At 60.5% G+C, this 20,406-nt stretch overlaps 1 protein-coding gene across 1 annotated transcript in view; it reads right to left on the minus strand.

Annotated features, from left to right (window-relative positions):
- The window catches only part of SND1 (staphylococcal nuclease and tudor domain containing 1), a gene marked incomplete at its 3' end in the record, with an annotated part of 220,382 nt that overhangs the window by 56,598 nt on the left and 143,378 nt on the right, over positions 1–20,406 (minus strand). The window contains exons 14-15 of the mRNA XM_025215432.1: positions 19,264–19,374; positions 8,748–8,820 (exon numbers count right to left, since the gene is read on the minus strand). Coding sequence (XP_025071217.1) covers positions 8,748–8,820; positions 19,264–19,374 — 184 coding nt within the window. The remainder of the gene's footprint in view (positions 1–8,747; positions 8,821–19,263; positions 19,375–20,406) is intronic.

Here is a 20,406-nt window from a genome sequence, read left to right on the forward strand (position 1 = left end):
CCCTCGATCTGCTGGCATTGCTCCTGCCAATGCAGCCCAGGATGCCGGTAGCCTTCTTGGCACCAAGGGCACACTGCTGGCTCATGTCCAGCTGCTTGTCCACCATCACCCCCAGGTCCTTTTCTGCAGAGCTGCTGCCCAGCCCGTCACCCCCAGCCTGCACCGGTGCAGGGGACTGTTTCGTCCCCAGTGCAGGACTTTGCATTTGTCCTTCTTGAATTTCATGAGCTTCCTTTTGGCCCAATCCTCCAACGTGTCTAGGTCACTGAATCCTAGGCCTACCCACCAGCATATCTACTACTGCTCCCAGCTTGGTATTGTCTGCAAACTTGCAGAGGGTGCGCTCTATGCCATCTTCCTGATCATTAATGAAGATATTGAACAAAACTGGCCCCAAGACCGACCCATAGGACACTCCACTTGATACCGGCTGCCAACCAGACATTAAGTCATTAAGCCCGATGACATCTCCCCTGCTGCCCAGGCACTGCTGGCATTCAGGCAGCCCCCATAACCAGAGCACAGACCAGGCAAGCCAGGCTCTGACCCCCATAAGGGCATGGCTACGTGGCTTCACACAGGTGCCGGTGGATGAAGCCCTCCCACGAAGGGTAACTCGCACCGACTGCCTGACACCCGGTGCCCACGGCTCTCCACGTGGCATTGCAGGGCCTGGGTGCCACGGCTCTGAAGAGCTGCATCCATGCAACCAGAAGGGCACCTGCAGCCTCCCTGCCTGGTGCCTCCTCTCCTCCCCCAGCTCCCAGCCCGGGCGGCTGTCATCCCCCGTTACTATTATTTTAACATTCCCTGCATTTAATTATCTGGGAATCGAAGGGAAATTATGCATGAATACAGCGAAGAGAAACAGCAGCGTAACGCGGCCCTTTCATGTGCGGCACTGCCGATTATGCAAAATTATTCAAGGACTTTCCACAAGGACGGGAGCGTCCGGCCGTCGCGCCGGCTCCCTCTCCCCCGTGTCTGGACGGCACAGCCCCGGTGGGATCCGGCTCCAATTTGTCCGACCCGCCTCCTGGTATCTGGGAAGCAGCTGCTGAGCACAGTACCACATCGACGGGCAGCCACCGCCAGCGCGTGCTTGTCCCACGCCGTGGCCCGCTGGGAGCCAAGTGTGAGGGCCAGTGGGAGGGCTCCTGGTCCATCGCAACGTCAAGAGCCATCAGGAATCCTTCATGCTCCCACTGGCTCCTGGAGAGATGGGAAACCTCGCTGGGAGCTGCCCTTGCGGCCGACGGACAAACGCCCCTAACTGGGTGTCAGGTGCCACGGCGCTCCGATGAATGGCATCCCTCTAGGCCCAGGATGCAGCCTGGGCACATTGAGTCGTTAGCCCCTGAACTGCAATTAAGGGAGATGAGAAGGGGAGAAAACAGAGAGGAGGCTGGGAGGCGGGGGTGTTTGCAGAGCAGCTGCTGCCTCTTGGGGACGTGGGAGCCTCCTGCTAGATTCTTTCCTGCTGCTTCCAGGGATGTTTTTATCCTCCTTGCCTGCCGGGCGCAGCCAGCGGTGGGTGCACCCCAGGCCAGGGCGGCACCCCCAGGACTCAGGCCTGGCAGGGGGTGGTGTCCAGGCAAGCCCTGCGAGCAGAGAGAACTGGGCACAACAGCTTTGTTTGAATGCAAGTATCCCCCACGGTAGAGACCGCTGAGAGCAGCGGGGCTGGCAGGGACATGCAGGGTCACATCCAGGCCGAGACAGGATCAGCCCCATTCAAACCAGCCCAGATAAACCCCGTGTGCAACCTCGGAGCCACATGACAGTCGCCCCCGACATCGCCCCTGCCCCCGGGATACAGGGGGGCCGCAGCCGCCAACATCCTGCTGCACTCTGGGGGGTCATGGGCACTGCAGAGAGCCCAGGCCATGCCCCTGCTGCAGAGGAAGGCAAACCCCCCCCAGTGTGACCAGTCAGTCTGAGCAGGAGCGAAATCTCCTCTTGCCCCAGTGAGCGTGGGGACAAGACCCCCCGGCCAGGACCCTGCGGGGTTGGTGCCAGCAGGAGCACTGACACAGCCCAGCCCCAGCCCCAGCCTGGGCTGCAGCACCCAGCGCCTCTGGGGTAGGGTTAAAACCCCCCAATACATGCAGCAGAAGGGTGGGGAGGGAGCAACCAGCACAGTCCAGAAGCCTGGGACACCCCAACAGCAGAGCACGGGCATCGCTGAGCCTAGATCCTCCCGCCCAGGGCCTGTCTACCCTCCCCTGGACACCTCCAGTGCTAGAAACAGATACAGGCACCGCCAGGCCTCCCACGACCTTTTGTGGTTAGAGCCATGTCTGCTGGAGACCTGGGGCCAGGGCAGCCGGAAGCAGCAAGGCTACGGGTATCCCCAGTGCCAGACTGGGCCCGGGGCTTGGGAAGCCCCCAGAGCGGCGATGCAGGCAGCATCAGAGATCCAACTCCTTGGCCGTCAAACTTGCGCCTGGTTTGCGAGCAGGCGGTCGACGTGGGGTGAAGTGACCATGCACCAGGTACATGCACAAACGTTTGGTCCCGTGGCCGTCATCTGCCCCCACTGAGACCAGTCCAGCTCCATCTTCTTTGCAACCCCCTGGAAGAGAGCTGAAGGCTGCTGTTCAATCCCCCTCGGTCTAAGTCAGCCTCTCCTCACGTCCTGTCCCCCAGCCCTTCAACCATTTTCGTTCCCCTCCTCTGGGCTCTCTCCAGTGTGTCCACATCCTTTCTGTAGTGGGGGGCCCAAAACTGGACACAGGATCCAGATGTGGCCTCCCCAGTGCTGAATAGAAGGGATGAATCACCGCCCTCGATCTGCTAGCAATGCTCCTACCAATGTAGCCCTGGATGCATGGCATCTCTTATTCAGATTCCCAAAGCAAAATCTTGAGTGTCTTGACAGCGCCTGCAGTTAGTCATTTCTACATCTGGGTTCACGTGATCACCCCTGAACTTCAGAAGTTCTTCGAAACAACACTTTGCAAGATGAACATCTCGGATGGCCCCCGGTGCGACCACGGTGTCTGCAAACAGCGCAGCGCTTCATCGAAAGCTGCGATCGTTACGAACGCCCAGACGGGGCAGATGGACTCTGGCACATGGCGATAATATCAAAGAGCGGCTCACAGATTTGGAAGCTGGTATCTGATCAAAAAGTGGGAAAGGAGCCAAGAAACCCGCTTGGCTCAACAAGGATATTAGGGAACTACTGAAAAGAAAAAAAGACCCATATAAGCAATGGAAAAATGGTTCAACAACCCGAGAGGAGTTCACTTATGTAACCAGGGTGTGCAGGTGCAAGATACAGAAAGCCAAGGCAGGCATGGAGATCAGGCTGGCATCCGAAATAAAGGACAACAAAAAGTCCTTCTAAAGGTACGTGGCGAGCAAGAAAAAACTGAGCTCCACTGTGGGACCCTTACTGAATATGGAGGGGCAGCTCGCAGCCGATCCCCATGAAAAGGGAAAGGTCCTAAACGCGTACTTCACATCGCTATTCCAGAAAGCACACGGGAGGTGTCCACCGGTCCAGATGCCCAGGAATATGAGGAAGGCAACAGACCACATGAAATCAGTCCTGAACAGGGGAGGGTCCTCTAAGAAGATCTGGACGTTATCAAGGCTGCTGGGCCAGACGGCCTGCATTCAAGAGTCCCAAAAGAACTGGCTGAGCTCACAGCAGGGCCTCTGGAGAAGCTATTCGAAAAACCGTGGCACTCAGGAGTGGTCCCAGACGACTGGAAGAGGGCCAATGTGATACCTATCCTTAAGAAAAGGAGGAGGGATGACCCTGCAAACTACAGACCAGTCGGTCTGACTTTGGTCCTAGGAAAAAATTTTGAAAAAATAGTTAAGCAGGCCACCAATTACGAGCTCATGACCGGTGGGGTGTTAAGAAGCAACTAGCACGGCTTTGTAGAGGGTAGATCATGCCTGACAAGCCCGGTGTCCTTTTATGACAGGTAACTAGACTTCAGCAAAGCCTTTGATTCTGTTTCCCATGAGATCCTCTCACTAAACTGGAGGGTGCTGGCCTGGACCAGTCTACGGTGAGGTGGGTGGACAACTGGCCGCTCCCAGAGTCGTAATCGATGGGATGGCCTCATCCTGGAGGACTGTCTCCAGTGGTGTCGCGCAGGGATCGGTGCTTGGACCTGTGATTTTTAACACATTTATTAAGGACTTGGATGAGGGGGTGGAAAGCTCAATGATTAAGTTTGCAGATGACACCAAGCTGTGGGGAAACGCGGGCACATGCGAGGAGAGGGTAGAGATCCAGGATGACCTTGACAGATTGGTCCTATGGGCTGAACAAAATCCTTGGAGGTGTTCAAGAGGAGGCTGGAGAAGCACCAGGTTGAGCTCATTAACCTCCTGCCTATGGCAGGGGACTGGACTCAGTGATCTTACAGGTCCCTTCTGGTCTTTTGATTCTATGATGCCAGAGGAAAGACGACAACGAGGAGGAGACAGCAGCATTGCAGAAGAAAGGTTGGTTTGGAGAGTGGACTATCAAAAGGCATTAAAAAAAAGGAGAGAGGGTCGTTAACGCCTGTGGAATAAGGAGACCCTAGCAGGAAACAGGTAGATTATAACGAGCTATGAAGTCAAAGCACGTCTCATGAACAGAAGTGTCATGGCTGCTCAAAAACAGTTGGCTTTAAAGTTTGGGTAGAGCTGAAATCAAAGGGGAAGGGGGGAGGTACGATTGCAACCCCTAGATCTGCCCGTGGATGCCCATCTCCCACCCAGCTCTCCTGCCTGCCCAGGACAAATCCTTCCACTGAGCCAAAGAGAGCAGGGGGAGGCATCCGCAGGACGGCATCTCCCAGCGCAATGCCCATGAGATTTCCTTCAGTCCAGCGTGCTGAGGTCTCTCTGAATCCTAGCCCTACCCTCCAACGCATCTACTACTCCCCGCAGCTTGGCGTCATCTGCAAACCTGCTGCAAACTCCATCCCATCCTCCAGGTTGCTGCTCAAGAGGCTGAACGAAACCAGCCCCAGGGCCAACCCCGGGGGACTCCACTTAATACCACTTGGAAGCAGGCTGCAACCAGCCCTGGAGCCGGCCTCTGTCCCCGCTAGGGCTCACCGCTAGCTGCAGTCACACCAACCCAGAGCAGCAGAGGGTCGCCAGCCAGGCTGCGTACATCTGAGCATCACAAGCAGTTGGGAGATGGGAGCTCAGCAATGAGAACCAAGCTGGCCTCAAGGAGCCGGATAAGCCTCCTGCTCTGCTACCGCCTGCCTGCCTGCCTGGCCTTGGGCATGCCACTTCATCTCAGTAGCCTGGACTGCATGCAAGAAACAGGCTCTGTGAGCCTACATTTGTGCTCCCCTCCCATAGAGGAGTGGAGGTCTCTGCTGAGTGCCAGGATCTTCAGCAAAGCCTAGGACCAGGCACAGAGCCACGGCCAGATGCCCAGAGCAAGGGTCTGAGCAGGCACCGGAGCCATGGAACAAGAGCAGGTGGCTTGTAGGACATGGCAGGGAGCTCCTGGGCAGGGGGAGGATGCCAGGCCTGGCAGGAAGCAAGGGCATGGCTGCGCTCAGCGCTAACGAACCCACTCTGTCATCAGCCTGAAGACACGGAGGGAAGTGCCTGAAGCTTGCTCCCAGCCCGGTGGGCACTGGTGATGCCTCCCAACAGCTCATGCAGCCAGGACGGAGCCCGGGCTCCCAGCCCAGAGCTCAGGGCCCCATCCCTGGGACCCTCATGGGCTTCTCTGCAGCAAGCCAGGGTGCGGGGGTCTCGCTCCGTGACGCCTTCTCTGCCAGGGCCTTGCTGTGAAACAGAGCAGCAGAGACCAGAGACCCCCTGGGGGGTTGAATCCTCCCCGACTCTCCCTGCCAGCTCGAGCTGAGCCTCCAGGAAAGGGGGGCGGCGGGGTACCTCTACCCTGGCAGGCTCCTCCCTGGTAAATAACCCCAGATTAAAAGGCAGGATGCAGAAGGGCCGCTGGGGCTATCGACTCGATCACTGCAGCAATTAGAAGCCGCCATCCATGGGCTGAATTAATGAACGATTGTGGAGGGAGGCGCTGGGCTAGGATGCAGCCTGCTCCGCTCCAGATGCCTCCACGGCTGTTCCCAGCCCCTCCGGGTCGGGGGCTGCATGCTCTCAGGCAACCGCGCGCTGGCCTAATGAGCCAAGCTGCCCAAACGAGCCTGGCCAGGCCTGCTGAAAAGCTCTGGTGTGCTATTGCCGGCGCCGGTACAGAGATCGCCATTAAAAGGAAGCGCTTATAAATACCCACTCCGGCCCTCCCGGTAGCACGATGTGGATGACAGAGAGCGCGGGGAGGCCAGCGCTGACCTAAATCGGAGCGTGGACCTGGCACCGTGAAGGGGGGAGGCTGGATGAGCAGGATAGGGCCCCCGGGTGCAAGGAAGGGCTGTGCGGTGCAGTCACTGCCCCGAGTTGCAGTCGAGACCAGCGGCACGGAGGCTGCCAAAAGCCTGGTCTCCCTGGGAAGTGAATTCGGGTGCGTCGGGCAGCCTGCCCTTGAAATCCACGTGGGACGGTTTCCCCGCACCCCCAGTGGGGAGAACGGCAGCAGAGGCAGCCCCACACGAGGCTCCTATCCGTGTCAACGCCTGCCACAGCCAGATCCGGGGCCTTTCTATCCAACCCTCCCGGCATGCAGCTGCCGGAGGTCCCAGGGCTGCACGGCCCCTGGGGACGCGGCCTCCCTTCCTTTGTGGCCTCACCAGGGACCTGCCTGAAAAAAGGAGAAGCAGGTGCTGGTGGGGTAAGGCACAGCGGGGAGATCTAGATGCAGACCCATGTCTGGGTGGAGAGGAAGGTGCAAGGGCAAGCCGTGAACAGTGGGGAGGCCCCGTGCCCTCCAGATCTTAAAGCCCACTCCAAGAATGGTGCAAGGGGAGGTCTGTGCTCCCTCCTGAAGACCCAAGACTGTCCCTGGGCTTTGCATGGGGTAGTCGTGGTAGCCAGTTGACAAGGGGCAGGATGGCAGGGTCGGCCTGAGTGCCGCAGGGTGAGAGATGCAGGTGACAGAGGAAAGCATGCCAATAGGGAGATGGGAGCAAGGCAGCCCCCAGTAAAGCCAGTAACCAGTGCCTCCAGACCCCCAGCCCCAAACCAGCTTGCAGAGGCCAGCTGCTAGAGATGCTCTCATGCATAGTGCAGGCTCAGTCACAGCATCAGAGACAACAAGGGCTGGCAGGCAGCTGAGGAGGTCACATCTAGTCCAACCCCTGCTCCAAGCAGAACCAGCCCCAACTACATCATCCCAGCCAAGGGTTTGTCTACCCGGGTCTTCAAAACCTCCTAGCATGGAGTCTCCACCACCTCTCAGTAACCTGTCCCAGTGCTTTACTACCCTCCTGGTGCAAAAGTTTTCCTAACATCCAAACTAAACTTCCCCTGATATAAAACTTGAGCCCATTGCTCCTTGTTCTGTCATCTGCCCCCACTGAGCACAGTGGTGAGAACAGTCGTAGTCCCAGAGCCAGGGAGCTGTGGGGTCACATCCAGTCCAAGCCCAAGGCAGGATCAGCCCCGTCCAAACCAGCCCAGACAAACCCTATGTCTGACTCAGAGCCACACGACAGTCACCCTGCCACAGCCCCAGGCATCGCCCCTGGGATACAGGGGGCCACAGCCACCAACATCTTGCTGCTGCCAGGGGGGTCATGGATGCTGCAGAGAGCCCAGGCCCAGCCCGTGCCCCCACTGCCGGGGGAGGCAAAACCCCCCAGTGCAACCAGTCTGTTCAGGGGGGAAATCCCTTCCTGCCCCAGTGCAGCATGGGGCTGAGCCTGAGCGCAGGGGCAAGACCCTCCACCCAGGACCCCACAGGGTTGGTGCCTGCAGCAGCACCCAGCACCTCTGGGGGAGGCTTACAACACCCCCCCCACCCCCCATACAATGCAAGGAGCAAGGAAACTCCTCTGGGTGCAACGCAGCACCTCTGCTAGCCAAGGGAGCAACTGCACTGATGGGCCCCCGAGACAGCTGCAAGCCTTGCTCAGCACTGAGAGCAGCCCATGGCTGCTACCCACACCTGCCTGCAAGCCCTTAGAGGAGAAGGTCCTCAACACTGGTGCCAGGGCCCAGAGGGTGAGCAGGCCCTGCTCACTGGGTGCTGCAGGGCTGGGAAGCCCAGCAGTGAAGCAGCCCCATGCACCCTGGCCTGCACATCAGGGCTGCACTGGCTGCTTGCACAGCTCTTGCTAGCCTCTCCCCGTTTCCCTTCCAGGCCCCGGACGCACGGAGCAATTCCACAGGCTACAGAGAGAAGCAACGCGGAAAGCATCGCCTTTCCCTGCCCCCAGGCCCCAAACCTCTGCCGCTCGCCAGCCGATGGGGACAAGATGCTTGCAGCGCACCAGGGCAGGGCAGAGGGGAAGCCGTGTGTGCAGCGGAGAGCTGTCTGCACTGGCACGTCGTTAGCAGGCCGGGCCAAGTCCTCCACCCTTCAGCCTGGCAAAGGAGGGGGTGCTCCAGGGACGCTCAGAGCCAGCTGGCACCTGCACCTTTGCAAGGAAGGGCGGTGGGGAAAGACCTGGGGACCCCAGAGGCTGCATCTGCCTCTGGGCACGCCAGCGCTGGCCTTACACCAGGCTGGCTCTCTGCCCAAGACACCTGCCAGCCACCAGGCTGCTCCCTGGGGGTCCCCTGCCTCTCGTTATACCCAAACCATCATCTTCGTTATACCGTGAAGAGGACCAGGCAAGAAGAGGACCGGGCCAGGCCCCCCCTTAACCCTCGGGGCACAGTGCTGGACACGACCGGCTCCTTACCCCAGAGATGTCAGCCACCCGGTGAATGGGCACCTCCTTCTTGCTGTGCAGTCCCTTGCCATTCTTAATAGCCCTGCGGGGAGGAAAGAGAGAACAAACATGCTGTCAGCCGCGGGACAGGAAGCCCCCATGCCAGCTACACTGCCCGTGTCAGCTCCATGAGCTCCCCCCAGCCCCGACCAGAGCACGGGCAAATGACAGGGCTCCCCCCACCCCCATGCAGCAGGGATTGAATCGCCAGCAGTGCTGCACCCCCACGGCCAGCACACAAAGCACGCGGCCGGCGGCGCGGTGCTAGCGAAACGAGCTTCCTTCCAGGTAAAGAAAAACACTGAAGATAAAGTGGCTGGGACGGAGACAATGCTGGACAAGGGAGACATTTCCCAGCGCAAAATGAATTAACGAGCGCAACGGAGCCGACAGGAAGCCTCGTTCTCCGCTCTCGCTGCAGCCACAGCCATTAACGTTTATTAACAGGAGGGAGAAGAATGACCGTGGCACATCCTCGCACTGGGCCCCTGGGGCCGCATCGGAGAGAGAGAGCAAATGCTTCGCAGCCCTGGCACTGCCGGCCCCGACCGGCGTGGGCCACGGCTCGGCTGGCCGGACGTGCTGGGGGAACGGCCTGCTTCTAGGGAGGGCAATGAGTGCTGCACCCGGGGCTGGTCCCTGCACCTCCAGCAGGAGAGAGAAGAGCTGGAGCAGGCGCAGAGACGGGCAGCGAGGATGAGGAGCGCTGTGGAGGGGCTTCTCTTGGAGAGACTCACGAGGCCAGGCCGGGGCAGGGCAGAAGAGACGCTGGATGGGGCAGAAGGGGTCACAGCACATGAAACGGCCAAGAGAAAGTCCCTGGGGATCGATCATTGCTCCTCTCTCCCCAGACAGGGACAAGGGGTCACAGCATGGACCAAGCAGGTGTCAGTTGATCATGAACACCAGGCCGCTCTTTTCTCCCCACGTGGCATTAAAGTGGGGGCTCGTGGCCACCAGCTGCAGTGGGAGCTCGGCCAGATCCACCCAGGACTGGACACAGGCTTGGAGAAAAGGGGCACGGGGAGCTCTGGAGCAGGGAGCGAGGGGCACGGCCTCTGCATCAGACCGGCCTGGACCTTAAAGGCTGCAAGGGAGAGAGGAGCAGGGAAGACCCTGCTCAGACCCCGTCATCTCCCATCCAGCTCCACTCTCTGCCCGTGTGACGCTGGAGATGGCACGACGGGCCTGGGCCTGACCCAGGCCATGGCAATTCTTACAACAGATGTCTGCCCCCCAGGACGGGCACCTCCGAAACGCAACCAGTCCCAGCCCCGAGCAAGCTGCACATCCAGCACCTGGCACCACGGGGACCTGAGCCCCATTGCAGGCTCCAGGGTGCAAATGCAAGCTTTTGCGGGCCCTGGGGCATCGGGTCTCGTCTCTGTGCACAGGGCTGGGGTGCGGCGTCTGGACCAGGCCAGGCCAGGATGCGTCTGGGGGGAGCTGAACAGTGCTGTCCTCTGCCGTCCCAGCGCTGAGGACTAGCAACTGGAAGGCTCCCGGCGCCGCGGGGAGAGAGAACCCCAGGGCAGGATGCAGCTAAAAGAACAAGACCCCGAACTGCACCGGGAGCTGCCAAGCTGCTTGCGACGGGGATGCTACATGCCCCGCGGCAGCCTGGCTCCCACTGCGGCCAGCAAACCCCCCCGCCACCAGCAGCAGGGATCACAGAGGACAACAGCAAAGTTCTCCGATCGCTCAAGGCTGCCGGTTTCCAGCCTCAGGTCAGGCGGGAAGCGGGACGCCGGTGAGGCCTGGGGAGGAAAGGGCTCCGTGCCGGCAGCGGCGGGGAAAGGGCAGCGCCATTCCCGAAGGCGAGAGCGGCGCCTTCCCTTGACAGCCGTGTCCTTTTCCCTGTTGCAAATGCCACAGCTGTTTGCCAGGTGTTGCTGGCGCAGAGCGCGAAAGTGCTGGGCCCTGACAGCGCCGGGCAGGGCTCCTGCAGCTCGCAGAGCTGCTCATTGCAGCCGCCGGGGGAGGAAAGTAAGGGCCCCCAACTGCTCCTTAATGGCTCGCAGCAGAGAGTTATTAATTACACAACAGGTCGAGGACCGCCATCGGATGGGAGCAGCGGAAGGGCCTTAAACCCCAAGGATGCACTGGGCTCAGCCAGAGGAAGCCAGGCTCTTCCAAACTGATGGGGAAACTGAGGCATGGAAGCCAAACAAGGTTGAGAAGCCAGGGCCCCTGGCACCCTGCCTCTCACCTGGGCACCCAGCGGGGAGGTGGAGAGCCCGAGCCGTGGGAGGTTTCCAAGAGGCTGGAGGGGCACCGGGCAAAGCTGCAGCATCCTGCATGTGGGCAGGGGGCTGGGCCAGACAACTCCAGGGCAAACTGGGGAGGCCCCTGCATGGCACTGCTGGTTGGTGCTGGGAGCGTGACTAAGTACGGGGACATGGGTGAGGCAGGGAAAGCTCCCCGTCCCCCCGCCCGGGTGCCCTGCCACCACCTTTCCTGCCTGGCGTCAAATCCACCATGCCACGCGGCCTGTGGGGGTAGCGTGCTCCCCCATTCATCTGCTCCGTGATGGTCCCGTGACGCTCAGAGCCCAGCACCCCCTTGCCTGATGCTTTAAATGCGTGAACCGGATGCATGCGCTCCTCCGGAGCAGGGCAGGCAGCCCGGGAGGGCGGTGGTCCTCTGTGGGCTCTTGTCTAGGCTGTGACCCGGCTCCGGGCACCATCACCTGTGCTCTTACCCCCACCCCTCAATTCAGGAAGCAAGCGAGAGGCAGCCCCGGCCTGGGCTGGGCTGGGCTCGGAGGCACGTCCCCTCCATCCCCTCCTGGGCTTCCCCCAGGTCCCCGCCGCCCTGCGGCTGCGGCATTTGATTCCGAATAAAAGCTCCTGACATCTCCAGCTTCCCCTTTCGGGCCTGCTTAATAGCTGCTCTTTGCCGAGAGCCGTGCGCCAGCTCAAGCTGGGCCAGGATGATAATAAAGAGACGAGGGGAAGGCTCCGAGCTCCCACTGAGGCTTTGTACAGCGATCAATTTGCTGCGCCGTGTCATCCGTGCAGCAGTGGGGAAGAGGCCAGCCTGCTCCATCAGAGGCAGTGATCTAGGGACTCTTTTTGTCCTCCTCCTTTGGAAAACAACGCCAAGGCCCCAAAAGCACCGCTGGGGAGATGCTGCTTGGCTCGCCCATGGACAGCGGCGCTCCGGAAAACAGCTCTTCTGCCAGTCTGTGCAAGAGATACTGCAAAACCCGACGGCTGCAGAGATGAGGAGCTTGCGCGTCCTCTGGCTCTGGGGACTTTGAGAGAGGCCAGCAAGCACAAAGCTGGGGTCCACGGAGGGCTGAAGGCCCCGGGCAGCTCCCAAAGCAGAGGGTAAGGTGCTGTGCGACGGCCCACATTTGTGGATGACTAGATGCAAGGCAGCAGGCATTGCTGGGTCCCAAGGGTGCGTGGAGGGGGTCCTGCTGTAACCCAGGCCCCCACTGCAGCAGGCTCCAGAGACGCTGCTCTTTGCTGGATCCTTCTCTGAGAGGCGCCCGGCTGGACACAGGGCTCCGGGGCAGAAGGTGCTGGCCAACGCCTGTGCGCAACCAGCGGATCTGTGCCGAGCTAAGCCCAGAGCGGATCCCGTGAAGGTAACAGTGCTGCTGGTCCTCCAGCTTTCTATGGCCATGGGGGCCCCATGGCTGAACGCATCTCGTCCAGCCCAGCGGGGACACCGGCTTCTCATCTCTGCCCCGTTGGATGGAAGCTGCTGCCTGTCTCCGAAGAGACACGGGCCGAGCTGCCCCATGGCCCATCCCTCATAGCAGCACGGGGCAGCTGCTAAAGGGGGACACCATTTCTGCAGGGCTGACCTGCGCTCAGTCCATCTCTTCCTGCCTGGCAAGGCCTAACCAAAGTCCTGGAGCTGCAGGGCTGGCAGGGAGCTGAGGGGTAACATCCAGTCCTGAGGCAGGATCAGCCCCGTCCAAAACAGCCTAGACAAACCCGGTGTGCGACCTTGGGGCCACATGACAGTCACCCTGACACATCCCCAGGCATTGCCCCTGCCCCTGGGATGCAGGGGGGCTGCAGCCACCAACATCCTGCTGCTGCCAGGGGGGTCGTGGATTGAGAGCCCAGGCCAAGGCCAAGGCCATGCCCCCGCTGCAGAAGAAGGCAAAACCCCCCCAGTGCGACCAGCCTGAGCAGGGGGCAAATCCCTTCCTGCCCCAGTGCAGCGTGGGGCTGAGCCTGAGCGCAGGGGCAAGACCCTCCAGCCAGGACCCTGCGGGGTTGGTGCCAGCAGGAGCATTGGCACAGCTGCAGCGCAGGCTGGAACTCAGGACCTGGGCTCTACGTGCACCCTGGTGTCCGTTTCCCGTGTCTTGGTTTTGCTGCCTGTAAAATGGGGGCAAGGTGCACTTGTGCAAAGTGTGGCAGAGCCCGATGCTGATCCCAACCCTCTAGAGCTATGGGGGTCTGTCCTGTGCTCTGGAAATCGCCAGGCAGCTTTACGGCAGCAGGAAGCCCCATCAGTCCCGCCTGCCCGCACGGCTGGGGGTGGGCACGCAATCCCAGACACATCAACGCCTCCGTCTCTCTTCACGCAGCGCCTCCGTCAGCATCCCGGGGCCCCAAGCCGAGTGCGCTTGGATGCCCTCCAAAGTCAGCAATGCCGGAGAGGAATGAATCCCCTTTCATCCCTGTGCCGCAGGGCTAGCGCGAGGGCAAACAGCCACCGTTTACCCAGGCTCAGGCAGAAGCGCGGTGCAGAGCTCCCGGGTTAACTCCGGCTCCCAGCGCCTGCCTGAGCAAACAGAGGGAGCCCATGTGGCTCTTCCCTCGAGTGGGGGAAACGGACCCGCCAGGCCTTCCCTCTCCGAGCTGCCGGTTCTAGCAGGGATGTCGGGAGCGCCGTGGGGAGCGTGCACCCCAGACCCAGCGACAAGGGGCACCCTCTGCCCTAGAGTCCGGGGGCAAGAAGGGGCAACGTGTCCCCTAAAAGACACAGAGGTGCCTCGAGGGTAGCATGGTGGTTACGGAAACCAAAGCCACCCTCAGCCAACGGAGCCCACGGCATGCGCCCGGGGCCACGCGCCGCAGGGAAAGATCCTGAGCGGAGGGCAAAGCAGGTGACCGGAGCACTGGGGCTGCACCCCTCAGCTCTGGAGGACGGGCTCAGACCTCTGAGAGCCAGGAGGAGCAGGCACCAGGGAAGCAAAAGGTGGCTCATCTCGGAGAGACGGGATGGGAGTGCACGGGCCAAAAGAGTCTCCCTGGCACAGGCCTCTCTGCAACCCTGATCAATACTGCTCCCACAAAGGTTTTGCTGAAAAGCACGGGAATGCTATATGGGCCTCAGGGAGCTATGTGGGGCCGGGCCGATACCTCATCATGGGCACACATGCGCTAACACCTTGCGTGACAGATGACATACGTGTTAGGGCCCTGACTTGTAGACAACAAAGCTGGCTGAGGCTTTGCACCGAGTCGAACCTGTGGCTGTTAAGATGCAATGGGTGCTGGGATCTCCTGGCTGCGACTGGTGGGGAACGTATGGGCACGAGATGACTGAGTTCAGGATCCTGAGGAAAGGAAGGATGCAGAGCAGCAGAGTAAGGACCCTGAAAAGCAGATTTGACTTGCTCAGGGAAGTCATGGGCAGGATCCCCTGGGAAGCCAGACTGAGGGCGACAGGAGTCAGGAGAGCTGGCTGGACTTGAAAGAAGCCTTACTGAGAGTGCGGAAACAAGCCATCCCAACACGCAGGAAGACTAGCAAGTGTGGCAGAAGACCAGCTTGGCTTAGAAAGGAACTCTTCAGTGAGTAAATCGCAAAAACGAAGCTTACAAGAAGTGGAAACTTGGACAAATAACTAGGGAAGAATATAACAGCATTGCTTGGACATGCAGGGATGAAGTCAGGAAGGCCAAAATGCAATTGAAGTTGCAGCTAGCAAGGGATGTGACAAGTGGCAAGAAGGGTTTCTACAAGTATGTCAAGCAACAGGAGTATCAGGGAAAGTGTGGATTCCTCACTGAATGGGGGAGGCAACCTAGTGACAGAGGGTGCAGAAAAGGCTGAAGTGCCCAATGCCGTTTTCATCTCAGTCTTCACAGGCAAGGGCAGCTCCCAGACGACTGTGCTGGGCAGCACAGTTTGGGGAGGAGGTGAGCAGCCCTCAGTAGTGAAAGAACAAGTTAGGGACTGCTTAGGAAAGCTGGACGTGTGCAAGTCCATGGGGCCAGATGGGATGCACCTGAGGGTGCTGACTGATGTGATTGCAGCCACTGGCCATCATCTTTGAAAACTCATGGCGATCAGGAGAGATCCCGGATGACTGAAAAAGGGCAAACATAGTGCCCATATTTAAGAAAGGGAAGAAGGAGGATCCAGGAAACTACAGACCAGTCAGCCTCACCTCAGTCCCTGGAAAAATCACGGAGCAGATCCTCAAGGAACTCATTTCCAGGCACTTGGAGAAGGTGATTAGGAACAGCCAGCATGGATTCACCAGGGACAAGTCACGCCTGACCAACCTGACTTCTGTGATGAGATGACTGGCTCTGTGGATGTGGGGAGACTGGTGGATGTGGGGTACCTTGATTTTAGCCAGGCTTTTGATACGGTCTCCCACAGCATTCTCGCAGGCAAGCTAAGGAAGTACAGGCTGGATGGACAGACTGTAAGGTGGACAGAAAACTGGCTGGAGCATCAGGCTCAGAGAGTGGTAATCAATGGCTCGATGTCTAGTTGGCAGCCAGTATCAAGTGGAGTGCCCCAGGGTCAGTCCTGGGGCCGGTTTTGTTCAATATCTTCATCAATGACCTGGAAGATGGGATGCAGCGCACCCTCAGCGAGTTTGCAGATGACACCAAGCTGGACGGAGCAGTAGATATGGTGGAGGGCAGGGCAAGGATTCAGAGACCTTGAGAAATTGTAGGATTGGGCCAAAAGGAATCTCATAAGGTGCAACAAGGACAAGCACAAAGTCTAGCACTTAGGTAGGACAGAACAATCCCCTGCACCGGTGCAGGCTGGGGGTGACGGGCTTGGCAGCAGCTCTGCAGAAAAGGACCTGGAGGGAAAGTGGAGCAGAAGCCGAACAGGAGCCAGCAGTGTGCTCTTGGTGCCAAGAAGGCTACCGGCATCCTGGGCTGCATTGGTAGGAGCGTTGCCAGCAGATCGAGGGCAGTGATTCTTCCCCTCTATTCAGCACTGGGGAGGCCACATCTGGAGTCCTGTGTCCAGTTGTGGCCCCCACTACACAAAGGATGTGGGGAAATTGGAGAGTCCAGCAGAGGGCTACAAAAATGGCTGGGGGACATGACTGGTGAGGAGAGGCTGAGGGAAATGGGCTGATTTAGTCTGTAGAAGGGAAGACCGAGGGGGATTGAATAGCAGCCTTCACCTCCCTGCTGGGGGGCTGCAAAGAGGCTGGAGGTGGGGCGGGCAGATGACAGAACAAGGAGCAGTCGTCTCCAGTTGCAGCAAGGGAAGTTGAGGTTGGATATTAGGAAAAACGTTCTCACTAGGAGGGTGGTGAAGCGCTGGAACAGGCTCCCCAGAGAGGTGGTGCAGTCTCCATCCTTGGAGGTGTTTAAAACCAGGTAGACAAAGCCCTGGCTGGGATGATGTAGCTGGGGCTGGTCTTGCTTTGAGCAGGGGGTTGGACTAGATGCGACTCCTGAGCAACCTTCAACCCTCGCTGTCTGCGATTCTGACTGTTTTGCTGGCACCGCAATCCCTGTGACTTCTGCACTGATAACAGCGCACCCGTAACGCCTGACAACGATGACGATGACATCCAGCACTCAGGGAAAGCGCGGTCTCCCAAGAGCTGGCTGGGACAGCGTGCTCCAACCTGCTCTGCGAGCATCTCCATAAGCAAGGCAACGGGTTGTGTGTGTGTGTGGGGGGGGGGGCCATGGGAACAAGTAGCTACAGGGAGGAATGGGGGCACTAACCCCCCAGGGCAGTGCTCATGGGAAGGAAATGCACACTAGGAGCTGACCGCTGTGCAGCCGTCCCCACAAGTATCCCGGTCCCCCTGCTGCAAAAGCTCAGGGCTAGTCACCGAGATACAATCGCAGCCCTCGCCAAGAGGCCTCAGCTAGAGCCTTGTGCATGGGTCGAGGCTCCCTGGGCCACGACGGATGCAGAGAGGTATGGAGAGCCTGGAGGCAGATGCTCACAAGGATCGAAGGGAGGCTGGGAGGGAAGATCAGTGAGGGGGGGAAGCTGGACAGAGAGAAAAAGAGAAAGTGAAAGCGCAAGAGGGAGGAAGAGAGGGAGAAGAGAGGGAAGAACGAAGGGCAGCTGTGAGGAGGGAGGGATGTGACTCTCCTTGGCTGCGGAGGGCTGGAGGCTGGAGGCCAAGCCGGGGCTTTCAGCTGCAGCGAAGCAGGCACAGGCTGGGCCTCAGGCCAGGCCTCCTGGCTCTGCTCGGTCCAGGCTGCCCAGGGAGGCTGGAGAAGCGCGGGGCAGAGCCGGGCCCTTCCAGCCCCAGGACACGTGGAGACAGCTCCGTAGGGCCTGGCTGAGCTGGCCAGGGGAAGTGGGCATCTGTATCCAGCTGCTACATCTCGTCCCTGCCTCGTCTTCATGCAGATGGACCAGAGCTGCCTCCCCCCTCGTCGTGGCAATGGGCAAATGCGTCACCTCCCAACCAGGCCAGGATAAGGGGCATCAATGGCTTGGTTTTCAAGCCATCTAGTAGGACAGAGGTGCCAGCTGGCCTGGGCCTGGATTCCCAGGCAGCTCAGGGACCTGGCAGCTCAGCGTACCCGGCTCGGTTCATTGCTCCAGAAGCCTGTGCCAGCCCGAAGGATGGGTGGCTCCCACAGCCGGGGGCTGAGCCTGGCCACGACATCGGGAGCAATGCCCGTGCTCTGCTGTGAGGATGTCCCAGGCAGCTGGGCTGTGCTGCTTGTCCCCTGCTTTCCAAGTGGCGTGCTGCTGCTGTCCCACCCCAGAGGTGGGCGCAGGCAGAGCTCAGCAGCTTGCCCGAGGCGAGGCAGGGACTGAGTTGGTGGCAAGGTGCGGAGCCCTAGGCCTGGTCCTGACACCCAGCTCCCCGCGCCGGCCATGCAGCCGCACTCAGAGCTGGGGAGAGACCCCGGGAGTCCTGGCTCTGGGCACTTCCCACGACACCCTGTTACCTCTGTTCCTGGGGTGGACGTAGCAGCATGTGCCCCCCAAACGCTGCAAGCTGGGGGCTGAGCCCCTTGAATAAGACCGGCTCTGCTGCGCCAGAAGGGACCTCGCGACAGCTTCCAGCTGTCTGCTCCGACGGGCTGGCTCTCGCTCCGTACCTCAGTTTTCCCCACTGTGTAAGGAGTGGGGCTCTGCCTACCAGATGCATCTCACTAATGCTGGCTGAGCCCTCTGAAATCCTTGGGAAAGCCACATGGCAGGTCAGGGGTCCCTGCATGGGTTTGCACCCTGTCCCTGGGAGAAGAGGGCCCTGCAGCACCGGAAGGACAGCTGGGTAGCAGTGCCAGGGCTCTGCACATCATGGGACCTAACCTTGACCTCCTTCCTGAAGGCTGGGACGTGCCTGGTGCTCTTGGCCACGGCTCACAGAGTCCCAGCGGGTCAGCGCAAAGACCTCCCTCGCAGCCAGGGGACGTGCCTGGTGCTCTTGGCCACGGCTCACAGAGTCCCAGCGGGTCAGCGCAAGGACTTCCCTGGCAGCCAGGCCACAGCCCCAAGCTGCCCCTTCACCGCTGAGCCAGAGCCTTTGCCCTGCCCCCCACCGTCCAGGTAATCTCCCAGGTTGTCTGAAGAGGCGCCGTCACCTTCCACCTGCCTCCGGAGCCCCTCCACCGGCGCACCCGAATGCAACACGCCGTTGCCCCCCGGCTCGCAGCAGGCCTGGCCCAGCACCAGTGCTGCTGCTTGAGCTCTGTGCAATGCCTGACACTCCAGCTCCCAGCACAGAGAGCACCAGGGACCCCCTGCAACCACAGCTCAAGGGTGTGGAAGGGGTGCAGACCCCTGAGATTGGAAAGCAAGAGAGCAACAGACCTCAGGACAGAGCCACACAGGTTGGTGCCTGCAGCGGGGAAGAGGGCTGGGCTGGGGGGCTTTACACAGTTGGAGAGACACCCCCCCCATGCAGCACAGCTTCACGCTGGCAGGGCCAACGCAGGGCTGGAAGGGGGCAGGAAAGGTCCCAGGGTCAGGAGATGCTGCAGCTCACCTAGCCAGCGTGGGGACCAGGCACTGGCAGGGAGGTCTGGCCAGCCCCCACCCGTGGCATACAACTCCTTTCCAGCCAAGACCCCAGGCTCGCCACGGGGTGCTAGCAGGGAGCAGACCCTCCCATGCACCCCAACTGATGCCACGTTGAGTGCACGGCTGCCCTGGCAGAGCAGAGAGCCTGGCCGGGCCCTCCTTGCCCCGTGCTGGCTGCAAAGAGGGGCAGGTGGCAGGGGGAAAACGCGGAGAAAGTCACCCCCGCCCCACAGAGGCTCCACGCCCGCGCTCCCCGCCCATGACCCCAGCCCCACATAGTCCCCTGCGCCCTGAGCACTCACCTTGCCTCAGCGGCCAGCAGCTCGTCGTAGTGTGAGGATCTCTGGTCGTCGTCCTGCCGGTAGCGGATGACGGTGGCCAGGCCCTTGCTGACGAGGGCTTCTGCGATGTTTCTGCAAGACACACGGACCCCGGGGGCTGAGCATGGGGAAAGGCAGAGCTCCCGAAGGACCAGGGGCTCCCCTTCAAGCCGCACGTGCAGCCTGGTCCATCCGCCCGCCGCAGCGCGGAGAACCATGCAGTAAAACCCCGGCCGGCACGGCAGGAAGACCTGCCCGGATGCCTGGGATCCATCCCCAGCTCTGGGAGTCAGGGTGCAAGTGCCAGAGGGGACAGACCCCAGTAGCCTCATGGCCCCAGGCATTGCTCCTGGCTTTGCCACTGACTGCCCAAGGGGACCTTCGCCAAGCTACTTAACCCCCCCCCCGGTGCCTCAGTTCCCCCTTGTGCACAGCAAACAGCGATGACCCCTCTGTCCTCTGCTGAACACCTTGCCCTCTCTCGACATGGCACCCCAGGGACCCGACGAGGATGATGAATCGGGGGCACAGGGCCAGCAGGGTGTAGGGGAGCTCGGTCTGGGCAAAGGGAGCGCCGAAACACCAAGCAGCTGGCTCCAGGCCACTGTTGGGGGAGGCTGGCAGGAAACAGAGCCCATCTTGGAGCACGGAGCCACACGTCACTGGGGGCTGGGTGGCTGCAACAAGCCTAGCTCGGGGGTCAAGGTGGGGAGTGGAAAAAAGAAAAATCACCGCTCAACTCCAGGCCTGCTAGTGCATGAGGAACACGTGCCTGCGGCCCCTGGCAGCACCATGACATCCCGGCTTCCCGGAGCTGGCAGGTTCCTGGGCATGTTTCCAAGGCCTTTAGGCACCGGACGACTGACCCAGCCTCTCAGCGGGGTGGGGGATGAAGGAGCTGCCAGCAAAACATGCCCCGAGGCGGTGCCCACCCTCCCAGCTGAGCCAAGGAGCAGGGTGGGCTGGGGCCGGAGGCTGTGGGCTCCTCCGGAGAGTGAGGAACAGGAGGAAGGCTCCATTGCTGCCAGCAGCAGAGTGCCAGGCAAGCCGGGGCAGCTGCATCGAAGCCCGGGAATCGGGACAAGTGCAAATCACCCCAGTTACCCCTTGCTTTGCATTCGCTGC

Source organism: Alligator sinensis, unplaced genomic scaffold, assembly GCF_000455745.1.
Source record: "Alligator sinensis unplaced genomic scaffold, ASM45574v1 scaffold1083_1, whole genome shotgun sequence".
NCBI lineage: Eukaryota > Metazoa > Chordata > Crocodylia > Alligatoridae > Alligator > Alligator sinensis.